The sequence below is a fragment of the Oncorhynchus kisutch genome, linkage group LG2, assembly GCF_002021735.2.
Source record: "Oncorhynchus kisutch isolate 150728-3 linkage group LG2, Okis_V2, whole genome shotgun sequence".
In the NCBI taxonomy this organism is placed as follows: domain Eukaryota; kingdom Metazoa; phylum Chordata; class Actinopteri; order Salmoniformes; family Salmonidae; genus Oncorhynchus; species Oncorhynchus kisutch.
In genome coordinates, this window is record NC_034175.2 from 3,129,867 (window position 1) to 3,153,246 (window position 23,380).

The 23,380-nt window shown below is 46.1% G+C and overlaps 1 protein-coding gene across 2 annotated transcripts in view; it reads left to right on the forward strand.

Annotated features, from left to right (window-relative positions):
* Window positions 1-11,304: 11,304 nt before the first annotated feature.
* The window catches only part of LOC116376521 (sorting nexin-27-like), a 32,343-nt gene continuing 20,267 nt past the window's right edge, over window positions 11,305-23,380 (forward strand). The window contains exons 1-6 of one of the 2 annotated variants that reach the window (XM_031837471.1): window positions 11,305-11,750; window positions 16,134-16,365; window positions 16,824-17,016; window positions 19,061-19,128; window positions 19,521-19,625; window positions 20,795-20,873. In XM_031837471.1, coding sequence (XP_031693331.1) covers window positions 11,425-11,750; window positions 16,134-16,365; window positions 16,824-17,016; window positions 19,061-19,128; window positions 19,521-19,625; window positions 20,795-20,873 — 1,003 coding nt within the window. In that variant the 5' untranslated portion in view covers window positions 11,305-11,424. The remainder of the gene's footprint in view (window positions 11,751-16,133; window positions 16,366-16,823; window positions 17,017-19,060; window positions 19,129-19,520; window positions 19,626-20,794; window positions 20,874-23,380) is intronic. The other variant, XM_031837475.1, reaches the window with a different exon arrangement.

A 23,380-nucleotide genomic window follows, 5' to 3' on the forward strand; every position in this document is an offset into this window, starting at 1 on the left:
CATTTGACTGATAATAAACCTGCACTCTTCATTTGACTGATAATAAACCTGCACTCTTCATTTGACTGATAATAAACCTGCACTCTTCATTTGACTGATAATAAACCTGCACTCTTCATTTGACTGATAATAAACCTGCACTCTTCATTTGACTGATAATAAACCTGCACTCTTCATTTGACTGATAATAAACCTGCACTCTTCATTTGACTGATAATAAACCTGCACTCTTCATTTGACTGATAATAAACCTGCACTCTTCATTTGACTGATAATAAACCTGCACTCTTCATTTGACTGATAATAAACCTGCACTCTTCATTTGACTGATAATAAACCTGCACTCTTCATTTGACTGATAATAAACCTGCACTCTTCATTTGACTGATAATAAACCTGCACTCTTCATTTGACTGATAATAAACCTGCACTCTTCATTTGACTGATAATAAACCTGCACTCTTCATTTGACTGATAATAAACCTGCACTCTTCATTTGATTCACTTTCTTTCATGACAGACTCACTCAACCTGCCATGATGGAGAGAGAGAATGAAGGAATCTGAAATGTGTCTTTATATTGTCTGTATCTTGGGCTCTGTTTCAGAGTAGAGTTCCTATTCAGCCCATCCATCCCCCTCTACCTGCCTAGCACCATCATGGCACATTTGTCTTCTAGCCTCTGCTATTCTTCCTGCTTCCATTCTACTATACCTCTCAGGAGGAGAGCTGATAGATGTGGTATCAGGCCAATGGAAATACATTGTCCCCCAGCAAAATGAGTTGACATTTAGGCTATTGTTTATATGTGTATTTTACACTATGTTGTGGTAAAAATCAGAACATAATAGTTGTCTGGATGTCAAGCCCAACACATATCATCGTCACCAATCAACTGCATTGCAGTTAAAAAACTGACTACCACCACTGACTTCCGTATGCTAACTATACTACCAGCTTATACGAACGGGAGTTGGCATTTAAGTCACTTTTTGAAGAGGAAAAACTTCTAAATGTTATACAGCGAAAACAACCAAATATATCCAAATCGGACATTAGTAGATCTGTAAAGGGCCTGTTACAGGACATCAATCATGACCAGTGGCGACCCGTCATTCAGGGCAGGTGGGTCTAAGTTTTGAGCCCTACATGTTTTGCAAAACAAATGGGTGGGCTTGCCTGTTTTGCATGTTCTTTTGGCATTAATAGGTGTCACATATCAGTTTTGTAAACAACGTTAAAAAAAATATATACATATAATTGAGTTAATAAAGCTGATAGCAAACAGGTAGCTCCAAAATGCAGGTGTTTCAGCCTAGCTCAGTCCTTTCTGTAGTGGTGGGGCGGGCCAGCAGAAAATAGGAGCATTGCACAGTGATTGGCTCAGTGTTCTGTCACTCATGGGGATACTGTCACCCGCCTTTAGTAAGGTTAGACATTGTTATAATTTGGATATGTAGACGGACGAGTCGGTCAAGGATCGATTCAGACAAGGTGGTAAATTGTATGACAAGCTACAGTTTATTCAGAGTGAAGATATCTAGAACAGCGTAATTACGGCTCTCCCGCTGGTTCGTACGGAAGCGCAGACGAAGAAGAGGCCGATACAATCAGTACACCACTTATATATAGAACAGAAAGTAGGTTGATTCTGGAAGATCGGATCTTTGGATTGGTTCAGCTGGGGTGTAGTCTGTAGTCTTCCGCCATTGGCTCAGTTGTCTGTCCGTCATCGTAGAATCCTCTTCGGGCATTCAACGTTCAGCTACAACGGAGATCATGTGTGTGTGCGCTGGTTTTGGCCATTAGTGTAATGCGGGAGCTATCCTGTAGGGGACCCCACAGGCTCAACTCTGAGTTGTAGCCCTTTATCAACAATAGTTTGGTCACCTACATAAGAATTAGCATTTCTCTACAACATCAATAATGTGAGCCCTTTGGGTGCTGCATAGAGTTACATTAGAAGTGCCCTTCCAAGAAGCCTCACGGTCATTGGCCACAGAAATCACGTCAAATCACGTAGCTTTGATTGGACTGATCATGTCAACATCTTACTTTCACAATCTTAGCTTGCAGTCATCATCACGAATCAAGTCTACTGGCAAATCCTTTTTAATCCTTGTCATATGAAGATAAATAATGAAGAGAAAATATAGACAAAACGTATCGGTGCTCATCGGTCATTGGACATAAACATTACACAACAATTTGAAGATCGCAAATTCAACAATGAGTGGTTTGTAAGGAATCGGTGACAGTGACTAACTGCAAGCTTTGCAACTGGGAAGTCGGGAATAATACATTTTGAACGGTCATTCAACTCGGAATTTGTTAGAGTTGCGTAAATTCGAATCTGGTATCAGGATAAATATAACAATGAGTCACCGATTGTATACTATGTATTTTTTATTAGCTAAGTAATAAATGGCAAATGCAACTTTCGTATATACGGGCTCACTGTAATACCACGCAGGGCAGAACAGAGAACTGACAAGATGTATGTAAACAGTATTCTTTATACTGTGATAGACAGTTCCAACCCGTCTGTTGGCCTATCACAGTAGAGACTGGGCGTGGTTTAAACTTGCCCAGCCTATCGCAGGCGCCCCGCCTCTTGGCGCTTCTGTTGATAGATGTAACTGTTGCTGTGAAGAACATCCATGCACTCATGCTCCATACCGTTATCTCGCACCTGGCTCCTGTTATCTAACAAAAGACAGCTTGTTCTGCAACCCCATGCAACTCTGTATTTTTCCATCATGAGAAAGGCCCATGGCCCTGTAACTGTTAATGTTTCAAGTCAGCTATGTTGCATAACACATACATACATCCACACAAGCCAACAGCAGATAATATTCAATCATATATATGGTAATGGCTATAATGTAAAACACAGGATCCAACAGTCCCCCTTTTTCACACCTCCATGGGTGTGAACAAAAATTCAGCAATGAATCATATAACAGTTACAAAGTTTAAAATACCTTCATGTCCTCCATTCGATCCCACTATGTACTAGATTGGCTACCAGCCACCTAGGAACTTAAAACCCTCATGTCAAAAGAGAACAACAGCTCATTTAAAAACAGAATAAAAGAAAATGGTGTTAAATTTAAGTCCCCCTTTTGACACCTGCTAGGGTGTCTCATTATCCTTTATTTCAGCGGTCCCAACATAGTAATATGTTAATAGCATTTCATGAAAATAATAAAGCGTTTATTATTAATAAAACATTGTTATTATTATTATTTAATTTGGTACAGAAAAAGAGAAAAGAAAAATCATCCAAGAAAGAAAACAAATCAACAAGTGATATATGCTTTTGTCTCCCCCTTTTGACAGAAACAGGATAAGACTTTATTGTTTATTGACATGTAAGATGTAGGATAAAACTTTAGTCATGGAAAACAGAGCAAAGCATTATTATAAACCATCTGGTCCTCTCAGCTACTCCTATCCTGCACCAGGTGGGCACCATGCCACCCAGGGACTCCAAACCTTCACAACAGGGAGAACAAACATACTGGAAAGAACTTAACAAAACAAAAATGTAAAACAAGGAACTGTGGTGGTGTAATATTTATTCTACTACCTCACCCACAGCATACCATGGGTCATCCTCAGTCAGTCCCATCCTCCCCTGAAAGCTTGATTCAGTATCAGCATCTCCAACTGGAGCATCAAGCAAAGCCTTCACCACATCTGTAACAGACTTCTTAAAACACGGTATGATGCAAGCAGCACAACACATCAATAACAAAAATACAAGAATTAGGGTCAGAAATCCAGTAAACACCATACTAGTGTACTTACCAAACCAGGTTCCCAACCAAGAGAACAGTCCAGACTCCTCCACCCCCGCCATGGTCCTCATCTCAGCAGATAGTGCATCAAGCCCATTAAGGGCCTTAGATATACTACCATCTGGACTGGTGTTATTAGGAATATACGTGCAACATTGTTCACCGAACATCTTGCAGACACCCCTCTGACTGGCAAGAAGCATATCCAAAGCAAATCTATTCTGGAAACCCTAGATGTGGCCTCAAGCTGTTCAGACATACCAGTGAGTGCATCACGGGAGTAATTCACAAAACGCTGTTGATTATAGTAGATATAATTTATCCATGCAGTCTGTCTTGATTCCACTATGGCTGGACCTATAATAGGTAGTAAGTGCCAGAGTCCATCATTCCTACCCAAGGCCTGAAACTCATGAGGAACCCCCACTGGCACACCCAACAGATTATTGTGTATGTCAACTACATCCTCCGTCCATGGAGCACTACGTCTATGTCTCCCATGGGATGGAATGTTTTCAGGCCCCCTGGATACAGAACCCAACAGCTGCTCAGCAGTAACATCAACAATGGTCAGTGGAATTATCAAACTGGTCAGAGCACACGTACCTTGCCAGTCTCCTCTAAGAATGGGTCTCAGTACTCTTTTGGGTCCACATATCCACCACATATCAGCCAGACCACTAGTTTGGTTTAGACCTGCAACTGGCCAAGTGGCATTAATGGTTATGGTACTGCTGCAATCAGCTTCAGGCAATCTCCCATAGTCCATGCCACTACCTGTACCCGTGATGCAACTGTACTTGCCATGCCTAAACATAGCCATGCCTAAACACAGCTATATCAACACCCTTCTAGTGTAACAGGTCCTTGTAGCCATGCCTAAACACAGCTATATCAACACCCTTCTAGTGTAACAGGTCCATGGAGCCATGTCTAAACACAGCTATATCAACACCCTTCTAGTGTAACAGGTCCATGTAGCTAAGCCTAAACACAGCTATATCAACACCCTTCTAGTCAATGTAACAGGTCCTTGTAGCCATGCCTAAACACAGCTATATCAACACCCTTCTAGTGTAACAGGTCCATGTAGCCATGCCTAAACACAGCTATATCAACACCCTTCTAGTGTAACAGGTCCATGTAGCTGAGCCTAAACACAGCTATATCAACACCCTTCTGGTCAATGTAACAGGTCCATGTAGCCATGCCTAAACACAGCTATATACTCTCAGAAGGACGGCTCACTCTGTTTGCACTTGACACCACTCTCCTCCAGGTCTCACTCTGTTTGCACTTGACACCACTCTCCTCCAGGTCTCACTCTGTTTGCACTTGACACCACTCTCCTCCAGGTCTCACTCTGTTTGCACTTGACACCACTCTCCTCCAGGTCTCACTCTGTTTGCACTTGACACCACTCTCCTCCAGGTCTCACTCTGTTTGCACTTGACACCACTCTCCTCCAGGTCTCACTCTGTTTGCACTTGACACCACTCTCCTCCAGGTCTCACTCTGTTTGCACTTGACACCACTCTCCTCCAGGTCTCACTCTGTTTGCACTTGACACCACTCTCCTCCAGGTGTCACTGTTTGCACTTGACACCACTCTCCTCCAGGTGTCCCTCTGTTTGCACTTGACACCACTCTCCTCCAGGTCTCACTCTGTTTGCACTTGACACCACTCTCCTCCAGGTCTCACTCTATTTGCACTTGACACCACTTGTCACACCCTGACCATAGTTTGCTTTGTATGTTTCTATGTTTTGTTTGGTCAGGGTGTGATCTGAGTGGGCATTCTATGTTTGTCTGTTTCTGTGTTTGGGCCTGATATGGTTCTCAATCAGAGGCAGGTGTTAGTCATTGTCTCTGATTGGAAACTATATTTAGGTAGCCTGTTTTGTGTTGGGTTTTGTGGGTGGTTGTTTCCTGTCTTTGTGTTTGTTGCACCAGATAGGGCTGTTTCGGTTTTGCCACATTTATTGTTTTGTATTATGTTGAGTTTACCTATTAAAAAACATGAACTATAACCACTCTGCATTTTGGTCCGCCTCTCCTTCCCAGGAAGAAAGCCGTTACACCACTCTCCTCCAGGTCTCACTCTGTTTGCACTTGACACCACTCTCCTCCTGGACTCACTCTGTTTGCACTTGACACCAATTTTCTTCGACACCCAATGTCCATTTTTATCACCATCATCCTCAAATCCAACCTCTGCTGTCCTCATTTTCTTCAACCACTTCTTCCTCTTTTTCTCCCCTCCATTATTCCTCAGATATCCACCTTTGTGTCCAAAACATGTGAATACCAATTAATGTAAAACCCACAATAGCAAATAGGACTAAATAAGATTACATAACCTTGCCTACTAGCTATACTAATGATCTGCTGTCCAGAGCGTAACAGCAATCGATGTGTTCCCGCAGTAAAATAAATTGAAAGGAAGTCACGCTTCTTGCTTAGCAAGTACCATTTCCCCCCGATTCGGCCCATACGAGACCTCTGCCTTGCTAGCACACATGACTGCCCTCTTGAAGCATCTTACCAGTCAGCGCCACGTGACAAGCTAGCCAGTCACTGGCAAAAGTGGGGACACCTCAAGCTGAGGAGTAAGTTTCACACATCCCCATGTGTTACATAAGCTCACTGTTGACTCAAGATAAACTAATCAGTCAGTCTCTGAAACTTCTCAAAAAGCCAGCCCAAACTAATACAGCTAGCTAGGGTAGCTACAAGTCAAGTCGGCTACTTGAAGTAGACTACTCGCCCACAGACACAAACAAGCACTTTCAAGAATTCCTAGCTTTACCATCTAACTTAGTTAGCTAGTTATAACTAGTCAGCTAGACTGTTGGTTTATAAAAGTCAAAGAAGGCTTAATTCGTCTTTATCAATTTCTCATGCATTTAAATGGATAGACAAATCAACCACTAATGTAGCCATCTAGCCAGGCTAATGTTGCTAACTAGCTAGCTAAATGTAAGCTAGCTAGATAACAGGTATTGTGTCAATTTAAAACTTGCCCAAGACTGTTCACAGAATTGTCAATTTAAATGAATGTATTAATTACTGAATTGAGCATTAGATAGATAACATTAGATAGTTAATCCAGAGATTCTTACCTTTGCCTCGTTTCGGCAGTCTAGTCCAGATCATCATAGCCCTGGTGAGTAATGCTAAGCTTCAGACAGGCATTTGTAGTTCTGTATGATAGCCACAAATAGCAGCTAATTTGCTATTCATTTTTGGGGGGGTAAATACAGGCAATTATATTTATAAAAGTCACCTTGTTCGAGAGAGAATTACAGTTATGAAAACGTCCCGCCAAGGTAAGTCTACACGAAACACAGACCTTATTTGAAGTGTTTCTAAAATCCCCTATAAGAAAAATGTATGGTAAAAAAATCTATTGGAACCATTTCTGTGTTTGACCGCTAGGTTTTATGGGTATTATGACTCATACAATGGTACTCTATCGCCACATTCACATGCTAGATGGAACTAGGAAATGTTGAAATTTCCAACTTGCTGATTCGTTGAACTCGGCAAGTATATAACTACAACCAGTTAGCAAGTCGGAGATTTCAGAGTTTCCTAGTTCCGAAAAGGAAATAAAAGCGGCATATGCAACATACTTTGGAAGGCGTGACCCTATGGTGACAATATCATGCCAAATTTATTTGTGAACTCACAGCATGCATTTTATATTTAAGTATCATGATCTGTACAAATAAGTACCAATCCACAAATGTAAATCACCAATCCACAAATGTAAATCACCAAAACAAATGTAAATCACTTTCCACAAATGTAAATCACTTTCCACAAATCTAAATCACTATCCACAAATGCAGTTTACTAACAAACAAAAAAAGTTCCCACGCGTGTAAAAACAAAAGTTCTCACATGTAGAAAGAGATGTGTAGTCGTAGAAAAAAAGATCTCACATGTAGAAAGAGATGTGTAGTCGTAGAAAAAAAGTTCTCACATGTAGAAAGAGATGTGTAGTCGTCGAAAAAAAGTTATCACATGTAGAAAGAGATGTGTAGTCGTCGAAAAAAAGTTCTCACATGTAGAAAGAGATGTGTAGTCGTAGAAAAAAAGTTCTCAAGCATAAAAGGTGATTTGACGCCATAGAAAAAAGGTTATCTCACGTAGAAAGTGATGTGTCGACATAGAAAAAAGGTTTGTACCCATAAAAAGTGATTTCTATAAATCGCTGGCAGCCTCTCGTTTGGAAATGTTGCTGCCTTCCTTTCAACGCTGCAGAAATTATAGTATGGTAACCATAATATGTTAACCATATGTGTAGCCATAGTATTGTCATGCCCTGACCTTTTGGGTGTTGATATATGCTCCAGATCTCCAGTGCGCCTCCACGGCCCAGCATATCCTGCACCGGCTCTACGCACTATGCCTCCATTGCGCCTTCATAGCCAAATGCGTCTTGTGCCAGCTCTCCACACTCACCGAGCTGGAGTAGGTTTCCAGCCAGGACGTGTTGTGTCAGCTCCCCGCACCAGGCTTCCAGTACGTCTCCTCAGTCTGGTGAGACCTGTTCCGGCTCCACGTACAAAGCCTCCAGTGATGATCCATGGCCCGAAGCCTCCAGTGATAATCCATGGCATGAAGCCTCCAGTGATGATCCATGGCACGAAGCCTCCAGTGATAATCCATGGCACGAAGCCTCTAGTGATGATCCATGGCATGAAGCCTCCAGTGATGATCCATGGCACAGAGCCTCCAGCGGCTGTCCCCAGTCCGGAGCCTCCAGCGACGGCCTGCAGTCCGGAGTCTTCAGCGACGAGCTGCAGTCCAGAGCCTCCAGCGGGGGTTCCCAGTCCAGAGCCTCCAGCGATGATCCACGGTCCGGTTCCTCCGGCAACGATTCACGGTCCGGAGTCCCCAGGAACGATCCACGGTCTGGTTCCACAGAAGCAGAGGGATCAGCGTAGGGAGCGGGGGCTACATCCCGAGCCGCCACCGAGGGTAGATGCCCACCCGGACCCTCCCCTATAGGTTCAGGTTTGCGGCCGGGAGTCCGCACTTTTGGGGAGGGGGGGGGGTTCTGTCACGCCCTGTCCTTAGAGAGACGTTTTATTTCTCTATTTGGTTAGGTCAGGGTGTGATTTGGGGTGGGCATTCTATGTTGTCTGTTTCTTTGTTTTGGCCGAGTATGGTTCCCAATCAGAGGCAGCTGTATATCGTTGTCTCTGATTGGGAATCATACTTAGGCAGCCTTTTTTCCCACCTGTGTTTTGTGGGTAGTTTATTTTTCTGTTTAGTCTCTGTTACCTGACAGAACTGTTCGCTTCGTTTTGTTACTTTGTTCGAGTGTTTTTTGATAATCATGAACACTTTTCACGCTGCGCTTTGGTCCACTCCTTCCGACACCAGGCGTTACAAGTATGTCCAACGTAAATAATCAAAGCCCTAGATTACTCTATATTTGCAACACTATTGCGGAGTACACCAGTTCATCATCCAAATAGTTGAATTAGCTGGCCAGTGTAATAGCACCAATACTTTTGGCATGATATTGATTCCATACATATCCTTCACATTTAGTGGTGCTATCACACTGGCCAGCTAATTCAACTATTTGGGTGATGAACGGGTGTACACTGCAATAGTGTTGCAAATACAGAGTTATTTTTCTATGACTACAAATCGCTTTCTAAGTGTGAGAACCTTTTGTCTTTATGGCAGTCATTTTACTTAAGGCCCTTGGAAATTACCTGCAATCTGCAGGTATAAAACCATTCTAATGCAATATATCGATTTACAAATACAAATAAAAACGTGTTTGTTTGTGGATAGTGAATTGCATTTGTGGATAGCGATTTTCATTTGTAGAAAGTGATTTACATATGTGGACTGGTGATTTTGTTGCAACCCCTATTACCAGTCTGTTCAATCTCTTTTTTGTATCATCTGAGATTGATAAAGATTGGAAAGCGGTCGCGGTCATCCCCCTCTTCAAAGGGGGAGACACTCTTGACCCAAACTGTTACAGACCTATATCCATCCTGCCCTGCCTTCATAAAAGTCTTCGAAAGCCAAGTGAACAAACAGATCACCGACCATTACGAATCCCACCGTACCTTCTCCGCTATGCAATCTGGTTTCCAAGCTGGTCACGGGTGCACCTCAGCCGATATCATAACCGCGATCGATAAAAGACAGTACTGTGCAGCCATCTTCATTGACCTGGCCAAGGCTTTCGACTCTGTCAATCACAGTATACTTATCGGCAGACTCAACAGCCTTGGTTTCTCTAATGACTGCCATGCCTGGTTCACCAACTACTTCTCAGATAGAGTTCAGTGTGTCAAATCTGAGGGCCTGTTGTCCAGACCTCTGGCAGTCTCTATGGGGGTGCCACAGGGTTCAATTCTCAGGCCGACTCTTTTCTCTATATATATCAATGATGTCGCTCTTGCTGCTGGTGATTCTCTGATCTACCTCTACACAGATGACACCATTCCGTATACATCTGGCCCTTCTTTGGACACTGTGTTAACAAACCTCCAAATGAGCTTCAACGCCATACAACAATCCTCCAACTGCTCTTAAATGCTAGTAAAACGAAATCCATGCTCTTCAGCCGATCGCTGCCCGCACCTGCCCGCCCGACTAGCGTCACTTCTCTGGACGGTTCTGACTTAGAATATGTGGACAACTACAAATACCTAGGTGTCTGGCTAGACTGTAAACTCTCCATCCTGACTCACATTAAGCATCTCCAATCCAAAGTTAAATATAGAATTGGCTTCTTATTTCGCAACAAAGTCCTTCACTCATGCTGCCAAACATACCCTTGTAAACTGACCATCCGACCGATCTTGACTTCGGCGATGTCATTTACAAAATAGCCTCCAACACTACTCAGCAAATTTGATGCAGTCTATCAGTGTCATTTGTTTTGTCACCAAAGTTCCATATACTACCCATTGTTGCGACCTGTATGCTCTCATTGGCTGGCCCATGCTACATATTCGTCGCCAAACCCATTGGCTCCAGGTCATCTATAAGTCTTTGCTAGATAAAGCCCCGCCTTATCTCAGCTCACTGGTCACCATAGCAACTCCCACCAGTAGCACGCGCTCCAGCAGGTATATTTCACTGGTCATCCCCAAAGCCAACACCTCCTTTGGCCACCTTTCCTTCCAGTTCTCTGCTGCCAAAGATTGGAACCAATTGCAAAAATCACTGAAGTTGGAGACTTATATCTTATATATGATTTACACTTGTGGAAAGGGATTTACATTTGTGGATTGGTACTTATTTGTACAGATCATGATACATGAATACAAAATGCATGCTGTGAGTTCACAATACATTTGGCATGATATTGATCCAATAGTGACCATCGATTTGAGAAAATGTATCCACTCAAATGAGCCCAGTATCTTGATGTTGCGGTTGCGCAGTAGAGACCCACTCTAACCAGACGATGGGCGGGTTCCAGGGAGGGCAGTCTCTCAAGTCAAATCGGTTTTCGTTTACTTGGTCGCTCCTCCTCTCTCCATCGTTTCTAGCAAGCTAGCTAGATAACTAGGAGAGCTACCTTGAAGTTTGGAGACTCAAAGTGGATAAGGGGGAAACAGGCTGACGGAAAATGGCAGACGTCGAGGGAGAGGGAATTAATTCGGTGGCACCTCCTTTAGTTCAGCCATCCTCTCCTAACGGCTCCGGTGCCAGCCCAACGCAGGGCACCGGCAGTTGCCAAACGGTGACTACCGTTACGTCAGGCCCGCGACTGGTGCGGATAGTCAAGTCTGACTCGGGATATGGCTTCAATGTCCGGGGACAGGTTAGCGAAGGAGGACAACTACGGAGCATCAACGGGGAATTGTATGCCCCGCTACAGCATGTTAGTGCTGTTTTACCGGGAGGTGCAGCGGACAGAGCCGGTATCTCGAAAGGGGACCGGATTCTGGAAGTGTAAGTAAGAGTTCGCTTGCTATCTGGTAGCTGCTAACTACATGCTGACCACAGCAAAGTTAAAAAAGGACGGTAATTGTTATGTCAGCTCCTCTGCACTGCAGTTGGTTCGTGAAACAAACGTGTTCTGCTGTCCCAAATTTAAGCTCGCTAGCTAACGTTAACTCCATAATTCACAAGCTGTTGTCCTCGGCTCAGTGCAACGCCATAAACGATCATAGCTAGCAACGTTAAATGACATGTTTCACTTGACCTGGAGACTAGGTTAACAAAGCCTTGCTAACTCATGCATCTGTGCTTGTGCCAGTCTTATCGGGAGTGTACAGGGCAGAAGTGCCGGTTCATCCTAATGAAAAGACGGTCTGTGTGAGAGCATGTGATCATTACGAATTCCAGTCACACTGACTCTCTGAACTTGGATACAAGCTAACTATATTAACACCAGCACACACACAGGTTCCTTCCTTCCCTGCACATCACGTTACCCGAAAAACAGCATCTGTCATTCTTATTAACAACAGAACCAGATAATGGAAAAATGCCCATTCAATGCGTGCACATTAATAGTCCGCTACTATTTTACCTACTTGCCTTGATGATAATAGGTATTTTATTAGTGTGCCCAAATGCTTTCTATCTAGTCTCAATTAAATTGGGACTTAACATTTCCTAATTGTAATAGATCAACAATAGCCATAGTATGCCATCTGTGTCTGGATGCGGATGCCGCAATATATAGAGTGCAGCGTGTCTGTCTGGTCTTTGCGACAGGTTTAGTATGCACAAGGGTAGCTAGCTTGGTGATGTTAGGTTCTGTTGCCATGGCAAGGAGCAGGCAGCATACAGCTCAGCATCAGTACCAGTGTGTGTGTGTGTGTGTGTGTGTGTGTGTGTGTGTGAGAGAGGGGAAGAAAAAGTGAGCGAGGGGGGTTGCTGGATACGGGATACATAGGGCTCATCTGATTGGATGTGCTCTAGGTAATTCTCTGTTTTGATTCGTTGGCTCACTGTTTGCTGCTTTATGATTGGGTGCCGTGCAGTAGCCTGGCAGCTTGTTGACTCTAATATTGGTGTGCGTGCACGGGTGGTTGCACGCCCATTGTGTGTGTGTGTTGAGCAACACAATTATCTATGCCAGCGAGAGACACCTGCCCATGTGCTCCATATGCTCACACACAGCAGTCCCTCAGTGTTAGCTGCAGTGCTTGTGGAGCATCTCCACTGCTCTCCAAAATCCACACTCCTCAGTAACACAGTCCCAGAGAGAACACACACACACACACACAGTCCCAGAGAGAACACACACACACAGTCCCAGAGAGAACACACACACACAGTCCCAGAGAGAACACACACACACACACACAGTCCCAGAGAGAACACACACACACAGTCCCAGAGAGAACACACACACACACACAGTCCCAGAGAACACGCACACAGTCCCAGAGAACACACACACACACAGTCCCAGAGAACACACACACAGTCCCAGAGAACACACACACAGTCCCAGAGAACACACACACACACAGTCCCAGAGAGAACACACACACACACAGTCCCAGAGAGAACACACACACACACAGTCCCAGAGAGAACACACACACACACAGTCCCAGAGAACACACACGCACACAGTCCCAGAGAGCACACACACACACACAGTCCCAGAGAACACACACAGTCCCAGAGAACACACACACACACAGTCCCAGAGAACACACGCACACACACAGTCCCAGAGAACACGCACACACACAGTCCCAGAGAACACACACACACATACAGTCCCAGAGAACACACACACACACATACAGTCCCAGAGAACACACACACACACATACAGTCCCAGAGAACACACACACACACATACAGTCCCAGAGAACACACACACACACACACACATACAGTCCCAGAGAACACACATACAGTCCCAGAGAACACACACATACACACAGTCCCAGAGAACACACACACAGTCCCAGAGAACTTCTGCCTCTCAGCCCCCTACCCATGCCTTTATGACAGCCTCCAGTCCAGTCCAAACACGCATGGTTATATGACCCACAGTTGTTCCTGAATTCTAACCAGACTAGACTGGAGAAAGACTTGGAAGTGTTTTTGTCTGTCTTTCTGTGTGTGTGTGTGTCTCGGTCCAGTCTGTATGTGTGTGTGTTTGTCTCGGTCCAGTCTGTCTCTGTATGTCTGTCTTTCTGTGTGTGTGTTTGTCTCGGTCCAGTCTGTCTCTGTATGTCTGTCTTTCTGTGTGTGTGTGTGTGTTTGTCTCGGTCCAGTCTGTCTCTGTCTTTCTGTGTGTGTGTGTTTGTCTCGGTCCAGTCTGTCTCTGTATGTCTGTGTTTGTCTCGGTCCAGTCTGTCTCTGTCTTTCTGTGTGTGTGTGTGTGTTTGTCTCGGTCCAGTCTGTCTCTGTATGTCTGTGTGTGTATGACTACCTCAGCAGCTTTCAGTTAAACATTAGCCAGCCGAGAGACTAGTGATTAAAGGAAATGAGTCTGTGTTTTTTGACACCTGTAAGGGATACATGTAGTGATCAACATGTTAGGACACATAACACACACAGGCCCACAGATGACAGAATGGACCTACTGTGTTCTCGACCCACACACACTGATTAGGAGTTGTGCCGGCTGTGCGCACACTGTCAGTTTCCTTGATGAAACATTGGAGTGTGTGTATCTCTGTCATTGTCTGTTTGTTTTATGGCCCCAGTGTCTTCCTCAGTGTTAACTGCAGTGCTTGTGGGGCATCTCCACTGCAGGTGGTCTGTCTGGCAGTGTTGTGTGTTGATGCTGTAATCTTTGGCCTGCTTTCTGTTCCTCTGTCACTGATGTAACAACATGATAGTTAGCCTGGGTTTACTAGGCAAAGGGCTACTTTATCATTTATTTTCCTGTGAACTTATACAGAAATATCACGTTGACATCATGTGTATCCTGAAGGTAGGATTGGGTTCTTCTGTATCAATAGTTTCTACTGTGTGAACTGTGAGCCTAACTATAGTTGGTAACTGTAATATTTACTATAGGCTGCTGCAGTGCAGACGTCAGCACTCCTGCTGCTTACACACACACACACACACACACACACACACACACACACACACACACAGTCTCATGCCCTGGCAAGCTGCCATCTGAGTGGCCCAGTCTCTCTTTCTCTCACACACACACACACACACACACACACACACAGAGTCCCTGTAGAGGTCACAAGTCCAGCTTACTAGCTCATGCTCTGACGCACAATCATCTGAGTGACGTGACCCCCACCGTGACCCCGTTGCCATGGGAGACGTCAGAGTTCCGGCTGAGGTGAACATTAGACTTGCTGACAGCCTTATCATGACGTCTACTGACTGACCCTTAATATATGATAATCACTGTTATACAAGAGGGCTCGTCCATTCACTCCCAGACACACACAGACTGGTACTTAATATAGGATGATCACTGTTATACAAGAGGGCTCGTCCATTCACTCCCAGACACACACAGACTGGTACTTAATATAGGATGATCACTGTTATACAAGAGGGCTCGTCCATTCACTCCCAGACACACACAGACTGGTACTTAATATAGGATGATCACTGTTATACAAGAGGGCTCGTCCATTCACTCCCAGACACACACAGACTGGTACTTAATATAGGATGATCACTGTTATACAAGAGGGCTCGTCCATTCACTCCCAGACACACACAGACTGGTACTTAATATAGGATGATCACTGTTATACAAGAGGGCTCGTCCATTCACTCCCAGACACACACAGACTGGTACTTAATATAGGATGATCACTGTTATAGAAGAGGGCTCGTCCACTCACTCCCAGACACACACAGACTGGTACTTAATATAGGATGATCACTGTTATACAAGAGGGCTCGTCCATTCACTCCCAGACACACACAGACTGGTACTTAATATAGGATGATCACTGTTATAGAAGAGGGCTCGTCCACTCACTCCCAGACACACACAGACTGGTACTTAATATAGGATGATCACTGTTATACAAGAGGGCTCGTCCATTCACTCCCAGACACACACAGACTGGTACTTAATATAGGATGATCACTGTTATACAAGAGGGCTCGTCCATTCACTCCGAGACACACACAGACTGGTACTTAATATAGGGTTTGTCCACTCCCCAAGACAGACACTGACTAGGCAGCAAGAAACGTCAACAACACAATTCATTTTAGGCAGAAAGAACCAATGCTAGTTTCTAATTATGTATGAGTGCTGCTGCTCATTTGCAATGATGACTCAGTATACCCTAGCCCAATTATGAATGAATATTCAATCTCTACCTCCCTTCATCTGCCTCTCTCTCTCTCCATCTCTCCTCTCAGTAATAGTGTGAACGTGGAGGGGGCGACCCATAAGCAGGTGGTGGATCTGATCCGTGCGGGGGAGAGGGAGCTGATGCTGGCCGTGCTGTCTGTACCTCCCCAGGAGGCTGACTGTCTGGACCCTGGAGACGACGGCTCAGCCCAGTCCTGCTATGACTACAGCGACAAACAGGCCGTCCCCATCTCCGTCCCCACATACAAACACGCTGAACTCAACCAGGAGAGGTTTGTGGTGAGTAGATGGACAGAAGGAGAAAGAAAGGAAGGGGTGTGTGGAGAGAGGGAAGGAGTGGTGCGAATAACCTGTCCACATCTGTCCCAACATGCAAATACACTGAACGCAACCAGGAGAGAGAGGGAGGGAGAGATAAAATGACTGAGGAAAGATGTACATAACATGTAGGTATTGCCACAGGTAGCCTAGTGGTTAGAGCGTTGGGTTAGGGGACAGCAGGTAGCCTAGTGGTTAGAGCGTTGGGTTAGGGGACAGCAGGTAGCCTAGTAACCAAAAGGTTGCTTGATCGAATCCCAGAGCTGACAAGGTAAAAATCTGTCGTTCTGCCCCTGAACAAGGCAGTTAACTCACTGGTCCTGGCCGTCATTGTAAATAAGAATTTGATCTTAACTGACTTGCCTGGTTAAATGAAATAAAAATGCCAGTATATTTGAACTGTGTGTCTCTGTTTGCAGGTGTATAATGTGTACATGGCAGGCAGACAGCTGTGCTCTAAGAGGTACAGGGAGTTTGCTATCCTCAACCAGAACCTGAAGAGAGAGTTTGCCAACTACACCTTCCCCAAAATACCTGGCAAATGGCCTTTTTCCCTGTCTGAACAACAACTAGACGCTAGACGCAGGGGACTGGAGGAATACCTGGAGAAAGGTGAGGAAAGGGTGGAATGAGAGATGGAGGGATAACTGGAAGAAGGTGGAAGATGATGCAATAAATAGAGGAGGAAGAAAAATAAATGTGGAAAGGATTAGAGAGGAGGTAGAGATGGTCAGGATAACAGGCTACTCCTAGAGGAACTCATGGGAGTGTCTTAGAGAGGAGGTAGAGATGGTCAGGATTACAGGCTACTCCTAGAGGAACTCATGGGAGTGTCTTAGAGAGGAGGTAGAGATGGTCAGGATTACAGGCTACTCCTAGAAGAACTCATGGGAGTGTCTTAGAGAGGAGGTAGAGATGGTCAGGATTACAGGCTACTCCTAGAGGAACTCATGGGAGTGTCTTAGAGAGGAGGTAGAGATGGTCAGGATAACAGGCTACTCCTAGAGGAACTCATGGGAGTGTCTTAGAGAGGAGGTAGAGATGGTCAGGATAACAGGCTACTCCTAGAGGAACTCATGGGAGTGTCTTAGAGAGGAGGTAGAGATGGTCAGGATAACAGGCTACTCCTAGAGGAACTCATGGGAGTGTCTTAGAGAGGAGGTAGAGATGGTCAGGATAACAGGCTACTCCTAGAGGAACTCATGGGAGTGTCTTAGAGAGGAGGTAGAGATGGTCAGGATAACAGGCTACTCCTAGAGGAACTCATGGGAGTGTCTTAGAGAGGAGGTAGAGATGGTCAGGATTACAGGCTACTCCTAGAGGAACTCATGGGAGTGTCTTAGAGAGGAGGTAGAGATGGTCAGGATAACAGGCTACTCCTAGAGGAACTCATGGGAGTGTCTTAGAGAGGAGGTAGAGATGGTCAGGATAACAGGCTACTCCTAGAGGAACTCATGGGAGTGTCTTAGAGAGGAGGTAGAGATGGTCAGGATAACAGGCTACTCCTAGAGGAACTCATGGGAGTGTCTTAGAGAGGAGGTAGAGATGGTCAGGATAACAGGCTACTCCTAGAGGAACTCATGGGAGTGTCTTAGAGAGGAGGTAGAGATGGTCAGGATTACAGGCTACTAAGAGAGGCTCATGGGAGTGTCTTAGAGAGGAGGTAGATGGTCAGGATTACAGGCTACTAAGAGAGGCTCATGGGAGTGTCTTAGAGGAGGTAGATGGTCAGGATTACAGGCTACTAAGAGAGGCTAATGGGAGTGTCTTAGAGAGGAGGTAGAGATGGTCAGGATAACAGGCTACTCCTAGAGGAACTCATGGGAGTGTCTTAGAGAGGAGGTAGAGATGGTCAGGATTACAGGCTACTAAGAGAGGCTCATGGGAGTGTCTTAGAGAGGAGGTAGATGGTCAGGATTACAGGCTACTAAGAGAGGCTCATGGGAGTGTCTTAGAGAGGAGGTAGATGGTCAGGATTACAGGCTACAAAGAGAGGCTCATGGGAGTGTCTTAGAGAGGAGGTAGAGATGGTCAGGATTACAGGCTACTAAGAGAGGCTCATGGGAGTGTCTTAGAGAGGAGGTAGAGATGGTCAGGATAACAGGCTACTAAGAGAGGCTCATGGGAGTGTCTTAGAGAGGAGGTAGAGATGGTCAGGATAACAGGCTACTCCTAGAGGAACTCATGGGAGTGTCTTAGAGAGGAGGTAGAGATGGTCAGGATAACAGGCTACTCCTAGAGGAACTCATGGGAGTGTCTTAGAAAGGAGGTAGAGATGGTCAGGATTACAGGCTACTAAGAGAGGCTCATGGGAGTGTCTTAGAGAGGAGGTAGAGATGGTCAGGATAACAGGCTACTAAGAGAGGCTCATGGGAGTGTCTTAGAGAGGATGTAGAGATGGTCAGGATAACAGGCTACTCCTAGAGGAACTCATGGGAGTGTCTTAGAGAGGAGGTAGATGGTCAGGATTACAGGCTACTAAGAGAGGCTCATGGGAGTGTCTTAGAGAGGAGGTAGAGATGGTCAGGATTACAGGCTACTAAGAGAGGAACTCATGGGAGTGTTTACAGTGGGATCTGCCTTTCTCAGTGTTTCTACTTTCTCTCTCCCCTCCTTTTCACCATCCTGCTGCCCATTCTCCCTTCTCTCTTCACAGTGTGTTCAGTGAGGGTGATTGGGGAGAGTGATGTCATGCAGGAGTTTCTGTCTGATGAGTCTGATGAGGTAAGCGTGTCATTCTGAGTGTGTTTGCTTATTCCTCTCTCTAAGATGTATTCTTGTTTTAGACTCTTTCTCTCTCCTCTCATCCTATCCTCTGGGATGTGTGGTGTGTGAGGTGGGGCTGGCATCTGTCCTTTTTTCTTCTTTTTGGTTTCCTCTCTTCTGCTTCTCCATCTCTGTCTACACTGTGTGTGTGTGTGTGTGTGTGTGTGTGTGTGTGTGTGTGTGTGTGTGTGTGTGTGTGTGTGTGTGTGTGTGTGTGTGTGTGTGTGTGTGTGTGTGTGTGTGTGTGTGTGTGTGTGTGTGTGTGTATGTCTGGCCTATGAGTGGTCCTATGACCGCCTTCTCAACCGTCTGGCCGTAAGTCATCTCTTGCCACCCCCCATTCTCCGTAGAACTATAACGGCGTATCAGATGTGGAGTTGAGGATAGCCATGCCTGATAAAACCACCGTCACAGTCCGAGTCCGCAAGAACTGTACAACTGACCAGGTCTACCAGGTAACACACCCCTAACCTCTAGTTACACATACAGCCCTCACACCTAGTCCCCAGGACCATCAGCCCACAGCCCTCACACCTAGTCCCCAGGACCATCAGGCCACACCCTCACACCTAGTCCCCAGGACCATCAGGCCACACCCTCACACCTAGTCCCCAGGACCATCAGGCCACACCCTCACACCTAGTCCCCAGGACCATCAGGCCACACCCTCACACCTAGCTAGTCCCCAGGACCATCAGGCCACACCCTCACACCTAGCTAGTCCCCAGGACTATCAGCCCACACCCTCACACCTAGTCCCCAGGACCATCAGCCCACAGCCCTCACACCTAGTCCCCAGGACCATCAGGCCACACCCCCACACCAAGTCCCCAGGACCATCAGGCCACACCGAGTCCCCAGGACCATCAGGCCACACCTAGCTAGTCCCCAGGACCATCAGGCCACACCTAGCTAGTCCCCAGGACCATCAGGCCACACCTAGCTAGTCCCCAGGACCATCAGGCCACACCTAGCTAGTCCCCAGGACCATCAGGCCACACCTAGCTAGTCCCCAGGACCATCAGGCCACACCGAGTCCCCAGGACCATCAGGCCACACCCTCACACCTAGCTAGGACCATCAAGCCACACCCTCACACCTAGCTAGTCCCCAGGACCATCAGGCCACACCCTCACACCTGGTCCCCAGGACCATCAGGCCACACCGAGTCCCCAGGACCATCAGCCCACACCCTCACACCTAGTCCCCAGGACCATCAGCCCACAGCCCTCACACCTAGTCCCCAGGACCATCAGGCCACACCCCCACACCAAGTCCCCAGGACCATCAGGCCACACCGAGTCCCCAGGACCATCAGGCCACACCGAGTCCCCAGGACCATCAGGCCACACCGAGTCCCCAGGACCATCAGGCCACACCGAGTCCCCAGGACCATCAGGCCACACCGAGTCCCCAGGACCATCAGGCCACACCCTCACACCTGGTCCCCAGGACCATCAGGCCACACCCTCACACCTGGTCCCCAGGACCATCAGGCCACACCCTCACACCTTGGTTACCACTTGGACCCACATTAAGCAATTCTAGGCTGGACCGTAAATGGCCTCCTTGTTAATGCACAGGCCTCCTTGTTAATGCTCAGGCCTTTCTCACTCTCCCACAGGCTGTGGTCATGACAGTAGGAATGGACAGCATAACAGCCAGCTACTTTGCTCTGTTTGAGGTCATCAACCACTCCTTTGGTAAGTGTGAGGGTGAGATCTTTTATTTCATAGTACTAGTCTTGACAATCTGGACCCTCTATTTCTGAAACTATCTGCCACCATTGTCGCAACCCCTATTACCAGCCTGTTCAACCTCTCTTTCATCTCGTCTGAGATCCCCAAGGATTGGAAAGCTGCCGCAGTCATCCCCCTCTTCAAAGGGGGAGACACCCTGGACCCAAACTGTTACAGACCTATATCCATCCTGCCCTGCCTATCTAAGGTCTTCGAAAGCCAAGTCAACAAACAGGTCACTGACCATCTCGAATCCCACCGTACCTTCTCCGCTGTGCAATCTGGTTTCCGAGCCGGTCATGGGTGCACCTCAGCCACACTCAAGGTACTAAACGACATCATAACCGCCATCGATAAAAGACAGTACTGTGCAGCCGTCTTCATCGACCTCGCCAAGGCTTTCGACTCTGTCAATCACCATATTCTTATCGGCAGACTCAGTAGCCTCGGTTTTTCGGATGACTGCCTTGCCTGGTTCACCAATTACTTTGCAGACAGAGTTCAGTGTGTCAAATCGGAGGGCATGCTGTCCGGTCCTCTGGCAGTCTCTATGGGGGTGCCACAGGGTTCAATTCTCGGGCCGACTCTTTTCTCTGTGTATATCAATGATGTTGCTCTTGCTGCGGGCGATTCCCTGATCCACCTCTACGCAGACGACACCATTCTATATACTTTCGGCCCGTCTTTGGACACTGTGCTATCTAACCTCCAAACAAGCTTCAATGCCATACAACACTCCTTCCGTGGCCTCCAACTGCTCTTAAACGCTAGTAAAACCAAATGCATGCTTTTCAACCGGTCGCTGCCTGCACCTGCATGCCCGACTAGCATCACCACCCTGGATGGTTCCGACCTAGAATATGTGGACGTCTATAAGTACCTAGGTGTCTGGCTAGACTGCAAACTCTCCTTCCAGACTCATATCAAACATCTCCAATCGAAAATCAAATCAAGAGTCGGCTTTCTATTCCGCAACAAAGCCTCCTTCACTCAAGCCGCCAAGCTTACCCTAGTAAAACTGACTATCCTACCGATCCTCGACTTCGGCGATGTCATCTACAAAATGGCTTCCAACACTCTACTCAGCAAACTGGATGCAGTCTATCACAGTGCCATCCGTTTTGTCACTAAAGCACCTTATACTACCCACCACTGCGACTTGTATGCTCTAGTCGGCTGGCCCTCGCTACATATTCGTCGCCAGACCCACTGGCTCCAGGTCATCTACAAGTCTATGCTAGGTAAAGCTCCGCCTTATCTCAGCTCACTGGTCACGATGGCAACACCCATCCGTAGCACGCGCTCCAGCAGGTGTATCTCACTGATCATCCCTAAAGCCAACACCTCATTTGGCCGCCTTTCGTTCCAGTACTCTGCTGCCTGTGACTGGAACGAATTGCAAAAATCGCTGAAGTTGGAGACTTTTATCTCCCTCACCAACTTCAAACATCAGCTATCTGAGCAGCTAACCGATCGCTGCAGCTGTACATAGTCTATTGGTAAATAGCCCACCCTTTTCACCTACCTCATCCCCGTACTGTTTCTATTTATTTACTTTTCTGCTCTTCTGCACACCAATATCTCTACCTGTACATGACCATCTGATCTTTTATCACTCCAGTGTTAATCTGCAAAATTGTAATTATTTGCCTACCTCCTCATGCCTTTTGCACACATTGTATATAGACCCCCCCTTCGTTTTCTACTGTGTTATTGACTTGTTAATTGTTTACTCCATGTGTAACTCTTTGTTGTATGCTCACACTGCTATGCTTTATCTTGGCCAGGTCGCAGTTGCAAATGAGAACTTGTTCTCAACTAGCCTACCTGGTTAAATAAAGGTGTTCTCAACTAGCCTACCTGGTTAAATAAAGGTGAAATAAATAAAATAAAAATAGTCTTTTTCCATGTGCTAACTCTAGCATTAACCTGAATCACCTGAGACTTTGGCCTCTGCCCAGAGAGAGGGCGTGCGCGGTCCTCTTACTACATTCAGATTGAGAGTGGACCTGAGAGATCTGTAAAAAGCTCTATGACGCTTTAATGGCCTTAATGAATGATTGATAGCTAATGTTGGGTTGTTCTAACTTTGATATGGTCAGAATCTTCCCCCTAAAGCACATTTTACTCACATACAGAGTCGTTAAAGGGACAGTTCACTCAAGTCTCAATAGTCAAGCTAAAGTGTGTATGTTGTTTGTATATCCTGCTACAGTGGGTAGCATTGCTCATCTTTCCCATTAATTTGGGGTAGAGACCTGCACATTTCTCCCATGAATGTACCAACATGTAGACACCAGGATCTCTGGTGCCAGTCTTTCATTCATTTAATGAAGTCTGTCTCCACTCAGTAACATCTGTTGAGTCAGCCCTGTCCCTCTTCCATCAAAGACAGGCTAACGCCTACTCCTGTGTGTCTGTCTGTGTGTGTCTGTCTGTGTGTCTGTCTGTGTGTCTGTCTGTGTGTCTGT